General features: G+C 33.8%; 2 protein-coding genes across 4 annotated transcripts; both read left to right on the top strand.

The window, feature by feature from the left end:
- The first annotated feature begins 3,011 nt into the window (after nt 1-3,011).
- LOC117242114 (uncharacterized protein C1orf112 homolog) lies at nt 3,012-9,979 on the top strand. Its single transcript, XM_033508522.1, has 12 exons — nt 3,012-3,153; nt 3,255-3,401; nt 3,724-3,944; nt 4,414-4,571; nt 4,965-5,158; nt 5,709-5,854; nt 5,948-6,074; nt 6,155-6,320; nt 6,545-6,776; nt 7,491-7,818; nt 7,923-8,123; nt 9,238-9,979. Exons 1-12 carry the CDS (start codon nt 3,064-3,066, stop codon nt 9,856-9,858), a joined length of 2,631 nt encoding a protein of 876 aa, XP_033364413.1. The 5' UTR covers nt 3,012-3,063; the 3' UTR covers nt 9,859-9,979.
- A 905-nt stretch (nt 9,980-10,884) lies between these two features.
- On the top strand, nt 10,885-14,355 carry LOC117242115. Of its 3 annotated transcripts, none has more exons than XM_033508525.1 (11): nt 10,885-10,968; nt 11,741-11,841; nt 11,929-12,045; nt 12,185-12,355; nt 12,439-12,539; nt 12,624-12,924; nt 12,994-13,158; nt 13,224-13,349; nt 13,433-13,616; nt 13,911-13,958; nt 14,040-14,355. In XM_033508525.1, exons 3-11 carry the CDS (start codon nt 11,929-11,931, stop codon nt 14,111-14,113), a joined length of 1,287 nt encoding a protein of 428 aa, XP_033364416.1. In that variant the 5' UTR covers nt 10,885-10,968; nt 11,741-11,841; the 3' UTR covers nt 14,114-14,355. The 3 variants fall into 3 exon arrangements, with proteins under 3 accessions (XP_033364416.1, XP_033364414.1, XP_033364415.1); XM_033508524.1 differs by lacking the exon at nt 10,885-10,968 and adding an exon at nt 11,166-11,546; XM_033508523.1 differs by lacking the exons at nt 10,885-10,968; nt 11,741-11,841 and adding an exon at nt 10,993-11,086.
- The last annotated feature ends 112 nt before the right edge of the window (nt 14,356-14,467 follow it).

Below are 14,467 nucleotides of genomic sequence, written 5' to 3'. Positions count from 1 at the left end.
TAATGACACTGATGACGTGAAATGTACAGCACCGTAGCCTCGCTGTTTTCTTTCACCTTTCATCGTCAAAGGGTTAAGAATCGGGAAAATTTTCCCTGTCATTTTCCTTGCATATAAATAGCATTTAACGCGTGAAACTCGTTTCAGAAATAAATATACAGGATGCCCGATTATAAACAGAACGTGCAAATTACTGGTAAATTATTCACCGTGAAAAAAAAATGCTTCATACAAGAAACGAATGGCTTTGAGGAGGACGTAATTTGCTGTAATTAGCTTCTCTGTAGATGGTCGGGTAGAGGTCATACGAAATTGACGTACGTTTCTCTAAACGGAGTCATACGGTTTTAAATACGATAATCGATCCGTCTTGGTATTTTCTACAAAAAAGTGTTGACCTATTTATGCCGAAAAATCATTGGTTTAGAAGATGTTTTAATCTCATTAAGTATTGCAAAGTGACTTACACATTGAAAATCAAGGTGCCTCTGAACATTTAACGAAATAACATTTGTAACGATATCAATTGACGTTCTCTCGTCTATCTACTATCGCATTGTAAGAAATATACCCAGTGTAATTTCAGGAAAGTTACAGGCAAGTGCACTTACTATTTAATATCATTTTGCCATATTCAGATCAAAATATCTTCCAAACTAACGATTTTTCGACGTAAACAGGTACCTTTTTGTAGACAATGTCAAGACGAATCGATTACTGCATTTAAAAATATACGATTCCATTAAAAAAAAAAAACACGCGTCATTTTCGTACGATCTCTGCTCGGCTATCTGCAGAAAAATTAATTTCCACCGAATAACGTCCCCCTTTGGGACCATTCGTCTTTTTCTATTTGAACCATCTTTTAATATATCGATAATTTACCGCTACTTTGCGTGTTCTCTTTATAATCGACCATATGAAACATCAAGTGTGTCAATAAATGTAAAAGATTTTTATAAAATTGTCTCTTAAAACGATACCACGAATTCTAATTGTAATACCATGAATTTCACAGAGAAGAATAACTGTGTTCGTACGAGGCATCACTTTTATCTCTTACACCGAAATGCCTTTGAAATTATTTTCTGATAATGCGAGTGAATTAAGGCGCGCGTGAAACGTCGCTACGTTCTAGAAATGCTTTCACGCTAATGTTCTTTCTGCTGAAATATGTGAATTTTATATCCTAGGTTTCTTCGGACTGTTGCATCAAATCGAGCACGCGTCTCCCTCTACCGAAGGAGAGCCAGCGACTCGATATTGTTCGTCGAAGTTATTGCGATCGTGTTCGAGTTCCATCGAAAGGCTCGATCTTACTGGAACGTGTCATACGAGCAGCGAACTTGAATTTCAACCGGCAGTCACCAGGTATTATTGATCAAAACTTTACCTATCATCTGACAGCTTGTTGTCCGATGTTACCATGGCATCGGCGATCATTCGAATTCGTTTTCCTCTCGTTCGTCTCTTTCTTCCTCGCCCCATCGCGAAATCACACTTCACCGGGACCTTCACCGGGCGAGGATTTAAACGAGAAACTTTCGCCGTGGAACTCGGCCACGTCGAATCGCCGAAAATTAAGAGAGCCCAGCCATTAGCGCTTGCAACCCTAATTGCCCCTCTTATCGGCGACTTCGACGTGTTGAGGCCAGGGATGGGCAACACCGATGGATAACTCGTCCATTGGAATCTGTCTCGTCGTTTCTTTATTTTCATTTCCGATTCTTGGTCCTAATAAATACTTAATAAAGTTACCGCAATTGTTATTTCAATTATAATTGTACGACAGTTGCTTAATTTTCACGTGGTTATTGTTCCTATAGATCCAGGTGTCGATATACAGTGGCGGACGAAAGAGAGCTTACGAAATAAGAAATATAAAAAGTAATTTTAAGAAATGAATTTACATTTAATAAGAGCAATGAACAAATATAACGATTACCACGGAACAGACGATCGTCGATCATATGGTGAAAGATTTTCAGTATAAAACATTTGAAAATTCACAGTGTATATCATGATAATCTACTTATTGTAGTTTAGTTTAGTTTCTAATTATAGAGCTTTCTATTCGTTAAATGCCAACATTGTTACGTCCAGTTATCGATATTACGATACGTTTGAGACATTCAGACTAGAAGCATATTCGATATAACGAAGAAAGATATAAGAAATATTCGATGCAACGATTGGTTACATCGTGATATCTTGATCTGATTTGCAAATAACGAGCTTCCCCATCGTTGCACGATTAATACAGCTTATCGAAATAAATTAATGCCACGAACTCGCGTTTGGCTTAGTTTACTTTCTCCCTCAATGTCTCGTTATCATAAGGAAGCCCAATAGTCGGCCTTGACGAATATAATTTCACTTGCTTTACGATTAATTACGTAATTTAAATTACGAACATAATTTTATCAGAACCGTGTTAAATATCGTCCTATGCGAAAAATGTTTCGACGGTGCATGCGGTTCTTTTTGGTAAAAAGATTCGGTTTTTACGATTCTACGAATCGAGTTTGTCCATCCCTGTTCCGGTTTCTCGAGAAACGACTGTCTATCGTGCTCGATCGGAACTGGAAAGTTCGACTTGCGAGGCTTGCCAAGAAATTTTCGAGGCCCCGTTTCACGATCGAGCCGTCTCACCGCGATTGATGGACGCTTGATTTGCCCGCGACACGAGAAACGGAATTATAAATTATTTCGCCAACCATCGCCTTGTACAGTCAAGACATGATTTACCTATATCCAGAGAAATGTTATCTTTTAATCTTTTGGCAAGTCGAACGCAAATGAAAGGGAAACGGCTGCTTTAACAGTGGCAATTAATCCGAAAAAAAAAGGAGATGATTACTTTCGTATAAAAAGTAGAATGATTTCGATCATTCGAATTATTCCACGAATAATTGTTATTGTTTATTCTCAGTCGATTGTTAATAACGAAATTCTATGTATTATAACGCGCGCAATACCCCTATATATTAGAAACATGATTTTTCACGCAGGTATCGAAGCTCAACATCAGAATCGAACATAGAATTTGTATATTTCGAGAAAATGGCAAGCGAGACTTCTTTTACCGCTTTATTGGAGGATTCGTTTTCGGACAATGACAAAAGTACCGAGGATTATTCGTCCAATTTAAAAATATCCTTTCGAACAATGTTATATTCTCACGTTACTATTCACATTCTGATGATGCAAAACCATTTATTTCTACTAATTATCCTTGACGTAACTATGATCACGACGCTTTGGAGAACCTGACCGAGAGATACGACACGGAGTTGTTGCAACAGGCTCTACAACGATCTTTGTCCTCGTGTTCGGATAATTTGCTCGCTGAAAAAATTTTCGACGAAATACTTCCTTTCGCCTATTATCTTTTATCCGAGGTAAAGTGAATAATATTACCTTAAAAATTGATATTAATTCTGTTGCGGTCTTCGAATTTGCGTATCTCGATAAGAACGTTTCAACGACCGAGGAAAGTTCTTAGCATAAAATCGAAATTCAAAATTATGCATATCGATGATGATTATCTTGCAATCTCTCCAGACTCAAGAAACGTTTTAAAGATAAATTCTAGCATAAATTCTAGCAAGAATAGTTCAAAGAACGCGGCAGAATTAATTAAGAATCTCAAGAGATGCGAACCTCGATGGATATTTGGTTCGACCAATCGTTGTATCTTTTGAAGTTTCTTCTTGTTTGAAGGCTCTGAAGAAAATTAGCGAAACGATGAATACGAACGCGGATGGACACACGGTGGAAGATACGAAACGACAATTGGTCGTGTGTCGCGAATTACTAAGTGTGTGGGAGAATTCTATGGAACGGGTTTCGAAACTTTGTAAAACATCTGCCACTGCTTTTAAATGCATAGTGGAGAACGTGCCTCTTACGATTAAACTAATATTCGAACATTGTAGAGCAAGGTGAGGCGAATGGTCAGAGACATTCTCAATTATCTTCCCTTTTTTCTAACGCTGTTATATCAATAACTTAAGTTTTTTTTTATTATTATTTAATTTGTACTTTACAATTTCCCCAGCTGAACATTCGGTAAATTTGTCTGGCTTAATCGTTAAATAACATGTGGATGGCTATCCCCAGCTGGAACTTAAACAACGTTGTTGAATTGTGGATTTTTATGCGTTTATAGAAAATTTAAAAGCGAAAATTCAAAGTAGAACGCTTGTTATTAATATTTTCGAGCGAATAATATCTGAGATGAAAGAAATCTCTGCTTACGTTCCATTTCTTTAATTGCATTCGTGAAAATATGAATTTGCATAAACATCCCTAGTTCAAATATTGTTTAATAATATTATTCTTGACTAAATAAGAACAGCTGGTAAATACGAATGATTTTTTTTTCACTTGAAAACGTGTCGACCTTTACAGTAAAAAATTGTACGGTACTTTATTCGAGGACGTATCGGAGGAATTAACGAATCTATTTCGCAAGGCGAAAACGATCTTGACTCTATTCCTGGCCACTTTAGAGAACGTAATAGTCTTCGACACGGATACGGAATCGGAAACGGAACTATTGGTAAAAGGTGAGCGATCCTATTACGTCTTAACGATTCTTTAACCCGAACCATCTTTATCTTTATCGAGTACGTCAAGTAGAGGAAAGAAGATACCGTTGCTCTGTTTAATCCATTAATGGCCAACGTTGCTTTAACGAAGTATTCCATTTTCAAATGTTCAAGTTACCAGGCTCTCATATTTTTCGATTTTCAGATCGTTAGATTTGTAGATATTCAGATCTGTTATTGCGCAATAATGTTGTATTTACGTATTTGTTATATGTTATTTCAACGTTTGGTCCTTAACGGTTTAATCGTTTCACGTATGTGTACATATCTCAGTATTATTAATACTTTGCCAATTCATTGTTCTAATTAAACTCGATGTTTTTTTATTCATGCGTCTCCTATTGAAAACAGTAATCGATTCGATCGGATCGTTCGTTACCATCTCGCGCGAACTGGATTTGAAAACGTTCGTGGAAACGTCGAAAATATTCGGTAAATTGGCGATTACGAATCAACATCATGTAAAACGAATAAACGCTATGAACGTCACTTTGCAGCTTACCCAATTCACAAAAGATGTATCCTCGATGCTGCTATTTTGCCAGGTAAGTTTCAAGACGAAAATTCTACAGTTACACGAAAAAATTATTTTACTTTTGTATTATTACAAAGTTGATATAACAAAATCGTTGAAATGAGCCAAAGTTCGATCCGAACGTGTATCGAAATTTGTAAAACTTCGTTTTTTAACACCTGAAGAATTTAAAAAGAGAGAAAAACAGAGATTAGATTATGTTTGAAAATTTATATAGATACACGATGCGTCATATTAATCACATCTATCTATTTGTTGATTGTATAACAATATAGATCGTATCTGATATTTGTTTGTACAGAATTATTTGCTACTTGATCAGTTTTAAAATATTTTTTTTTTTCGTCAGCAGATGTTCTGTTTGTGGTTGTGTATTGTGTATTTTAACAATCTTAGATAATTCGCAATAACGCCTTTTTCCATTGTCTCAGATAACAAATATCTTGAGGAACAAGCTAAAAACGAAACGACTATCTAAACTAAACACAAAATGCTGGACTTGATAGATCCATAAAAATATTTGCTTTTTCCAAGTTTTTTCTATAATCATCTTTACGTAGGACTCAAGTGATCGGGTACAAGAAAGAACGATAAAAGTTATTGGACATTCGTTAAAAATTTTGGACAAACTGTTTGCAGCTTATTGTTCACACATAAATAACGAAATTCTTCCGTGTGTGATCGAACTTTTGCTAAAGATGCACAGGTATATTTCTTTTTTTTTTTTTTTTTTATTTGATTTCTCGATTTTTGTATCTTACGACCGATTAAAGGTTTTTACATCGCTCTTTGCAATCAGGTGTTCTCCACTGTGTTTACAAAACTCGCAAATTGATAGCAAACTGATGGATCTAATAAACATTCAAATCTCGAAGGGATCGGAACCATTTTTGAATACCGTTTTCAAATCATCCGATTTTAAACAGGTTCGTCGACAAAATCTAACTAACAGATCAGTTTAACATAGAAAGTTCGTATCTTATTCGATATCTCTGAAATATTTTAGGCGTTCTTCGATTATAGAAATCAGGCAAATATCGATAATTTAGGCTACCATCTGTTAACGGTTAATATCATGAAAAAATTAATTTACATGCCATACGAGCAACATTGCAAATGGACATTAGGCGCTGAATCGATCATCGATGTCGCGTTAAGCAACATTAATCACTGTAAGTACCACGTTTCGAATCCTACCTTTGGTATCTATCAAATTCGAGCAAATTTTTCATTATAGAATTTTCAACGAAACAAATCTTATTAACTTACTTGATCTTTTAACATAAACCTCGAGAAACAGGTTTTACAGAATAAGAGAAAGCTGACGTTACACATAAAGAATTCTGATATTTTCTAATAATCTCGAAAATTATCTTATATTTGTACCGTTAAACAGTGCAGGAGGAGATTTGCGTGGGTCAAGTGAAATTACCAGGCGTACACGATATTGGAGAAAGATCGAGATCCGCCTCGATATACGAAGCCACGATAGTACCAATTTGTGGACTGATCAGTCAAATTCCTGCAGACGGATTTCACGCTGTAGAGTTGATTTTATTGAAGCATTTATTAAGCAATCAACTTTGGAGTTCTTTGCTTAGTTCGGATATTTGGTGCTTCGTCGGCCGGTTTGTAAATCGATCAATAAAATTTCACAGTTGATGTTAAGTTTCGATCGTTCGTTCTTCGCTTCTGAAGTAAAACACTACGCCAAATACGTTCTCGATATAGCTTATCTTGTAATCAAAATGCGATCATTTAGAAAATTCTATGATATTACAATGCCTGGCCGTTGAATTAAGATCACGTACGGAAATTTCGCGCTTTTAACTACGCAAGACTATGTTATAAATAGTAAATTGTCTTCGATTATCAAGATTATTACGCAATATAAACCTAAATTCGTTCATCGAACAGTACACTCGTATTGTCATAGCGAACAATAAGCAAATTCGTTCGACTTACGTGCCATGCAAGATATTTAGAATCTGTTGAAATCACTCGTTTACTCGTCTCTGATCATTACGTTACTGAATTTGGGAAAAAAAAAACTCGAGACATGTGGGAAAATAACGAGGACATGGACCAAACAGTACGAGCTATGATATAAAGAGAAGAGACGTAAATATGAAGCGAAAGTTACTAAAACGAATACGTATAACATTTTAGCGAATCTTTCGATTTTGTTAAAAAAGTAAGAAATATCAGAAACTTTGGGTGGTCGTAATTCGATGACAAGGAATTGTATTTCATCGAGTTAAAACCGATTGTTTCTCCGATGTAAACGCGAAAGAATTTTCTGAACATTGTCTGCTTCTTCAACGTAACACTCTGTTTTTCAGTATTGGTTCTTTAGAACTTTGCGCTGGCCACGTGAAATACCTCTTGAACGTTTATGCTGTTTTAACGAGACGTAGCAACAGTCTCGAGATCGTTATGTTGGAGAACTTGATTGGAAGATTGTACAATTTGCTCCCGGAGGAAATGAAGCACACCGTTATAACGGAGCTCGATGATCTGGAAAATCCATGCTGGCTGGCCGTCGCGCGATTTTTGCCCCCGAAAACAAAAGCGTTCTTGCAGAATCGATTGGCATGCGTATTAAACGAGATACCGCGCTCATTCGTCGAATTACAGCGGCAGCCTACTGTACAGAATTGGAATCGTATCGTATGTTATCTTATGTTCAAGGATAAATTACATAATAAAAGGATTTGATAAATTTTCGATCTCGATCTTACGAAAATTTTAATAATCATTTTCCTCGTTAAAAGACGATGCTGATGTCGCTTATCGGAAAACTCAACTACACGAAGGAGAAAAATACCATTAATATCCTATCCCAAATATGGAACTCGATCGCGAGCACGATCGAAATTTTCGAAGGCAAACAGCTGGATATGTTATCGGAATTTACGTCGAAACTGTTGAGTGCTACGCAGCCTGAAAAAATTCAAGACGATACTTTCTTCTCGGTATGTACATTTTTCCTCGTTTTCCTTTGCTGTATAATTAATCTTTTAAACGATCAGCTCGTGTCTTGACACGTGCACGATGTCCGGTCCAATAAGAACCGGTGATCTTCTCGCGTCATAGTTTCGCTCAAGGTTTCACAAATAAAGTAAAAATTCGGACTTTAGATATGATAGTAAAATTTATTGTACGAATCCAACAGAATAACGGATCAAAGTGTTATAACAAAAATGTGTTGAGTGCTGATTTGGGAGGTTTGTTATACTAAGATTTGGTCCCTCTGGAGCGGCTATCGTCGGCTATCTATCAGACACGACTATCTTGTTACTATCTGGTTATTGTTTCGATGGCTGTGACATGCAGGATGTTTTATCTATCCGTTTCTGACAATGCAATATACACGTACAATATAGCGTGAAGTACGGATATGCATGCGTTATTAGACAAGGACACAACAATACCGATGCCTGCACCGGCCAGTACCGTTACAGTGAATTCCGCCTATGTAGTTGTGCACCGAGCTATTAAACTCGTTTGACTCCTATTTATAAATAAAAAATAAGTGGTCGACGGTAATGAGAAACAAAACAGGAAATACATACCGCGTTATAAAACATACTACAGAAAATTATATTTTTAATTTAGTTGCAATTATGGTTCCAATCAACTATTATGAACTCGTTATTTTTTATTTATTTTTTAATGAAAAATGTTCAATGGAATATTATTTATCTTGTAAGAAAACGTGAAACTTCGAACGCTTGGAACGGTTGCCTGGCTTCCGTCACTCTCTAAAATAAGTGCTATAGATTAAATCCTCTTCCAGCATTTTTTGTACAATCGTCAACGTAGACAAATTTCGAAAATTACTCTATGCGTAACGTTTTATATAAACTTAAGGTTATATTTTTCTGCGATTCGCGTAGTCCAGACTGATTTAATACTTTCACATGTTTCATTTATTACGTAATCGATAGTAATTCGTACCATCGATGAAATTACCTTACGAAAGTTTATTTTATCGATAAATCACGCGAACCGCATAACGAGTCACGATCTATGCTTTAATGGTTATGGTTAGTCGATACCATAAATAATCATGTTTAATGATTTCAGATTCTAGAAGCAGTTTTAACGTCGCTGTTATGTCTCCCGCCACACGTAAAGACAGTAGCGTCGTATTACTTGAGAAACAGTATCGATTCCTTTGATAACTGTGGGATTAAAACGGTTAATGCATTAACGGAGCTCAATTGTCGACTTTTGGAAGATGAAAATCCATGGGTACGACAGGAAGCTTTCGAAACGTTTGATTATGTAGCTCACATGTGTCCGAACGAGGATCTTGTGACTAAAATGGCAGCCGCGGTTACAAGAAAGTCGTCGTTGAGAGATTCTTTGCCTGCTTATCTTTCCGGCACGATTTATTACGAGCTTCAGGATTTTTCAGATATTCGAGATTATTTGCAACATATAGCGATACATTCACAAAATGTTTACCATGTTTGTAACAATTACGAGGATTGTGAAAGGGACCAAAAACTCGCTAAATTGGAAATCGAGTCTATCGAAACTTTCGATAAAAACTCGCCTTTGAGTCAGCTCGATGAACACGTAAGCGAAATATGTGACGAATTGAATGATATTTTAAAGAAAAGTAGTAACGTAACAAATCACGTGATGCGAAGACTACGGTTAATTTGCATGAAGATTTTGGATCTGACTGAATCCAAATAAGTCGTATTCGAATACATTTTGTATAATAATTTGTAATTTTTTATGCCGGAAGAATAAGCGCGCAAAATGATCGAACAAATAAATATAAATACTCTTTTTATTTTCATTAAGAATCCTTCACAATTGTGCTAAGAATAAGAACAATTTAAATAAATCTTCTTAATAATACCTATATTGTAGAAAAATTAGGCCTAAGATCATTTTATTTCTTTAATGTTAATCCTTTGCGGACGGGGTCGCTCGACGAGCGATCATCGCTGTGGACGAGAGGTATTGGTGCGCGCAGTTGAGAAAATATATACGTTGAACGTTTACGTTATTCATTGTCAAGACTTGTATCATTTTCATCAATATTTAGTTGATCACTATTACTAGAAGTATTGAAACGTCTGAGCCGATTCATTGTTGAACAGAGTTCGTTTCTACTGTCTAAAGCACTGTCGTCGTCTTCTTCTTGTCAGGTTCAAAATAATGTTCGTCATCACTACTATCACTAACGAACATATTCTTTCTGGAACTTTTAGGCATCGTGCATAAGGTATTATAAAAAATATATAAAAAGCTTTCTGATTCATCTGGCAATGTCATTGAAAGATTGAAATTCGTTCTGTCTCGACTATCATCCTGCATCGCGAGGATTTCTAAAGATCTATAATTTTCTTTTATCAAAAACATAATACTACTGTTTAGTTAGCTATATCCATGCGTAAATATGCATAAGATTATCGCTTAGAAAAATAGACGTACGCCTGTCACTTCAAGATAACTGTCCGGAACAGATTCGAACGACTATATGCCGACACGCGTCCGCAGCGGTAAAAAGACTTGGGCGGCTATTTGCCGATACTCGTCTGCAAAAGATTAAATATATGTATATACAGATATATAAATTTATAAGAAATTATTAGCCCACTTTATGTCTTACATATATTACAGTTTATTATATATTAACCACTTGCGCTACCAATAAACTCACAGTTGCGTGTGCCCTGCGCTATGATATAATACACGTTGAGACGACAAAGTAACCCGTCACCGCGTCTGCGAGTGCAATCTTTTAATCAGCGCCTTAGTGCGTTGGTAGGGTCTTATATGTAGAGTTTTACACAGGTATGAATAAATGCTCATGGCAATAATAGCATTAATCACGTTATTTTTATTTCTGCGACAAATGCCCATCGACGTGGTATACACGTTGCTGGCGATTTTGGAACAAAAGCATCTCGACGTACGTGGCACGTTTTTCTAGTGCAAGTAATTAAATAGCAAATTCCAATATTACAGAAAAGTCTATGAAATTGTTTTCATATTACGTAACTGTTGCATTAAGTTTGACGTAAATAAGTATACAAGCGTATAATGTGTGAAGTAAATAAATATATGGTATAAGTACGTGCATAATTACATATACATATATATTTTATCTTACATATAATGATATCCTATATGAAATTAGCAAAGTGATCTAGACATTCGAATCAGTTAAGGACTACGATATTATTAAAAAGTGAATTTCAACTGATATCTGTCTTATTAAAAAAGAGTGTATATCTCTATTCTTCGGATCGCTTTTCAATCTCATTGACATTGCCGATAACAGCGTATAAATCGCGAAGCAAAGCTAAACTTCCGTAGTAGTGAGTAAACTTCGATAGTGAGTTCATCGGTTCTGAATTCAAAGCGATTAGGTTTGTAACAATAAGTGTTTAGAACGCTATTCGCGAATTTGCTCCATATTTCAATAATGATATGTATTTTATTATTAAATGTGTACCTAACAAGTATGATAATTATATTTTTTAAATAGTATAATATCGATTTCTTTCGATTTATGCCATGTAACTGTTTCTTCCAAAGCTTATAATTTATGATTTTGTTGCAGTAATATTCAAAAGGAGGGATTTACATATTACAAATCAAACGCGTCATATATTTCCACTGTTTCTTTTTCCAAAAAGAAAAACGCATTAATATATCTTTAAGGTCTTTTTTATTATAATCTTACATAGATTGAGAATGTTTTATTTATTAAAATATTAAATATTAAAATATTTTTATTCGTATATACAGATGCAAAACGCGGATATGAAGAAGTGTCTTCAAAGTGATGAAATAATCAAAATATGTAACATGTTCATATCGCTACAAATTGAGGAGGTAAAGAAAGTTAACGAGCAGTTACGGCCAGTACGTATTCCTGCAAAGAAACTATATAATTAAATATATTGTTCATAATGAGATTATACCAAATATTTAAAAACGTAATAATGACTTAAATTTTCTATTTATATTCATATATATTGTTATAATTTGATTTAATAAATAGGTAATTGAAACGCTAATAAATCATATGAAATCAGAGGATTCGCTGTTTGAAAAAATGTACCAACAAATTATTTTCTGTGGTAGCTTCTATAAAGGTACAAAAATAGAGGCACCAAATGAATTTGATCTCAACGTTACTTTAAAGCTCCCTATCAACTATAATTACATAAATGTAAGCATGTTTTTAGTTAGTTAAGATGGGTATTAAATTATGTTTAATTTTATATTGATATATATTTTCTTTCTACTATCTAGTATTTGTCAGATCGGGCAGGTTTTGTAAAAATAATTATAGAAGATAATGTGCAAGCACGTAATACATATACATATAAAAATCTTACAAATAAAGAAATGAGGTTACACAATAAACTATAATTATTAAATATAAAGTATATGAAGAATTTTATTACACTTTTATGTGAAATATTATTGTTTTCTAGACAACTTAACAAATTAATATATAATAATAATTTCGTGAATCCAAATACATTTCGTTCCTGGATTAAAGGAATTATAGACAGAGTTTTCAACAAGCTACAGAAGGTTGAAGATAAATACAGATTAGTAATAAATAATTCTTATATAGTAAAAATTAAAAAAAGTGAAAGTGGGCCTGCAATCACATTAATAGTGAATATTCCACATAAAACTGAGGACATATGTGTTGATTTAGCACCATCCTTACCTTTTGATATAAATATCATTCCAAGATATATTACAAAATTTGATGAACTTGAAAGGGTTTGTGTATTTATCACAGTATTTTATTTATATAAAGGCACTTGTATTATTAATATTTTTTGTCTTTAGTGTCGAAATAAAAACTGGTTTGCAATCCCAGTACCAGTACGTACTGATTGTAATGATAGTGATTCTAGTTTGGCATCCTTTTATTGGAGAACTGCTTTTAGTCTTCAAGAAAATGAAATCCTTGCAAGATATGGTCGTGTAAAACAAGTTATACGTTTACTGAAGGTTGCTTAACAAAGTATTTCATCTTAGTATAATTATAATATTTCTGATATCATTGTATTTTTTAGAAATTCAGAAATACACAAAAAATGAAGAGTATAGCAAGCTATTACATAGAAACTACATGTTTAAACAAACTGACAGAAATAAATATGAGCATCAATACAATATCTTTGGCATATTTCTTTTTTGAAGTAATATAAACCATATTGAATCAATATACACATAAAATTTATAAAGTATTACATGTTTCCATATAAATTATTGCTGTTTTTAGATGCTTAAAGAATTACAACATGTTTGTGAGCAAGGGAAGCTAGACTATTATTGGAATGAAAAGTACAATTTATTATCCAGAATTAGCCAGATGGAAATGTATAATATAGCTCAACGTTTAAAAAACATCATTAAAGATATTGAAAAGAATGCAACGGATAAATATATATTGGCCAAATATATTCGTAAGTTATGTTGTTAAATTGTTATGTTGTTGTTATGTTGTTATATTGTTAAAGTTAAAAAAATGTGTTAAATTATATTAAAATACGTATTTGTTTTATGCGACTTCCTAGTGTAAAAACTTGATACAAATAAGTAGATTTTGTCCCACATGAATATGTAAAACATTTTCTTTGCAAATTCTTTGCTAAAACATTTCTAAACATATCGTTTAGAGAAATAGGTAATGATTATTCACAATGATAACGTCCTGCTAGTCTGTATCAAATCTAAAGCTATTATTTTTTACATTACAGTAACCTCGGAAGAATTATTGTCATTAAAGGATAACATAAATAACCCAGGTATATATTAGTTATCATAATAAAACAATAATTAGAATAATTACGCACTGTACTAGTTACGTCATTATGTATGTATTATAGGTAACATAATTCAAACTGACAAGAGAAACAATGATACAGACCAAACAAATCAGACCTTTTGTGTAATCTTCTAATTTTCCTGCACGTTTATCAGACCAGTTCGTAATTAAACGTGTTTACATTTTGTTTTCTTAAAAATGAAGTCTTAAATGAATAAAGTCAATTTTGTATTTTTGACTTATTTTCACATGTATAATAACCTTCTATTGATTGTTTGCTCATACCTAGTGAGTATTTAGCCAAGTTAAAGTATACTTCACAAATTTTCAATTTCGATTTTCTCAGAGACAAAGTGTCATATGAAAAAATTTTATCCCATCTAATTCGACTTATTTTTTCACGTAGATATTCAACTAAAATAACTATCCCTAAGTTAAGAAAATATATACTAAAGAAGAAAGAAAACAAACTCTAATATATGATAAGGT

The sequence above is a fragment of the Bombus vosnesenskii genome, unplaced genomic scaffold (assembly GCF_011952255.1).
Source record: "Bombus vosnesenskii isolate JDL3184/JDL3185 unplaced genomic scaffold, Bvos_JDL3184-5_v1.1 scf7180000016263, whole genome shotgun sequence".
Classification (NCBI taxonomy): domain Eukaryota; kingdom Metazoa; phylum Arthropoda; class Insecta; order Hymenoptera; family Apidae; genus Bombus; species Bombus vosnesenskii.
The sequence above is the reverse complement of the archived record's forward strand: the minus strand, read 5'-3'. Positions and strand labels throughout refer to the sequence as shown.

Excerpts from the sequence above, each read along its gene's own strand:
- LOC117242114 (XM_033508522.1), top strand. The coding sequence starts at position 3,064 with ATGGCAAGCGAGACTTCTTTTACCGCTTTATTGGAGGATTCGTTTTCG. Across the intron at positions 3,402-3,723 it reads CCTATTATCTTTTATCCGAG|GCTCTGAAGAAAATTAGCGA; the intron begins GTAAAGTGAATA and ends TCTTGTTTGAAG. Across the intron at positions 4,572-4,964 it reads AACGGAACTATTGGTAAAAG|TAATCGATTCGATCGGATCG; the intron begins GTGAGCGATCCT and ends TATTGAAAACAG.
- LOC117242115 (XM_033508523.1), top strand. The coding sequence starts at position 11,030 with ATGCCCATCGACGTGGTATACACGTTGCTGGCGATTTTGGAACAAAAG. Across the intron at positions 12,046-12,184 it reads TTAACGAGCAGTTACGGCCA|GTAATTGAAACGCTAATAAA; the intron begins GTACGTATTCCT and ends TTTAATAAATAG. Across the intron at positions 13,959-14,039 it reads GGATAACATAAATAACCCAG|GTAACATAATTCAAACTGAC; the intron begins GTATATATTAGT and ends TATGTATTATAG.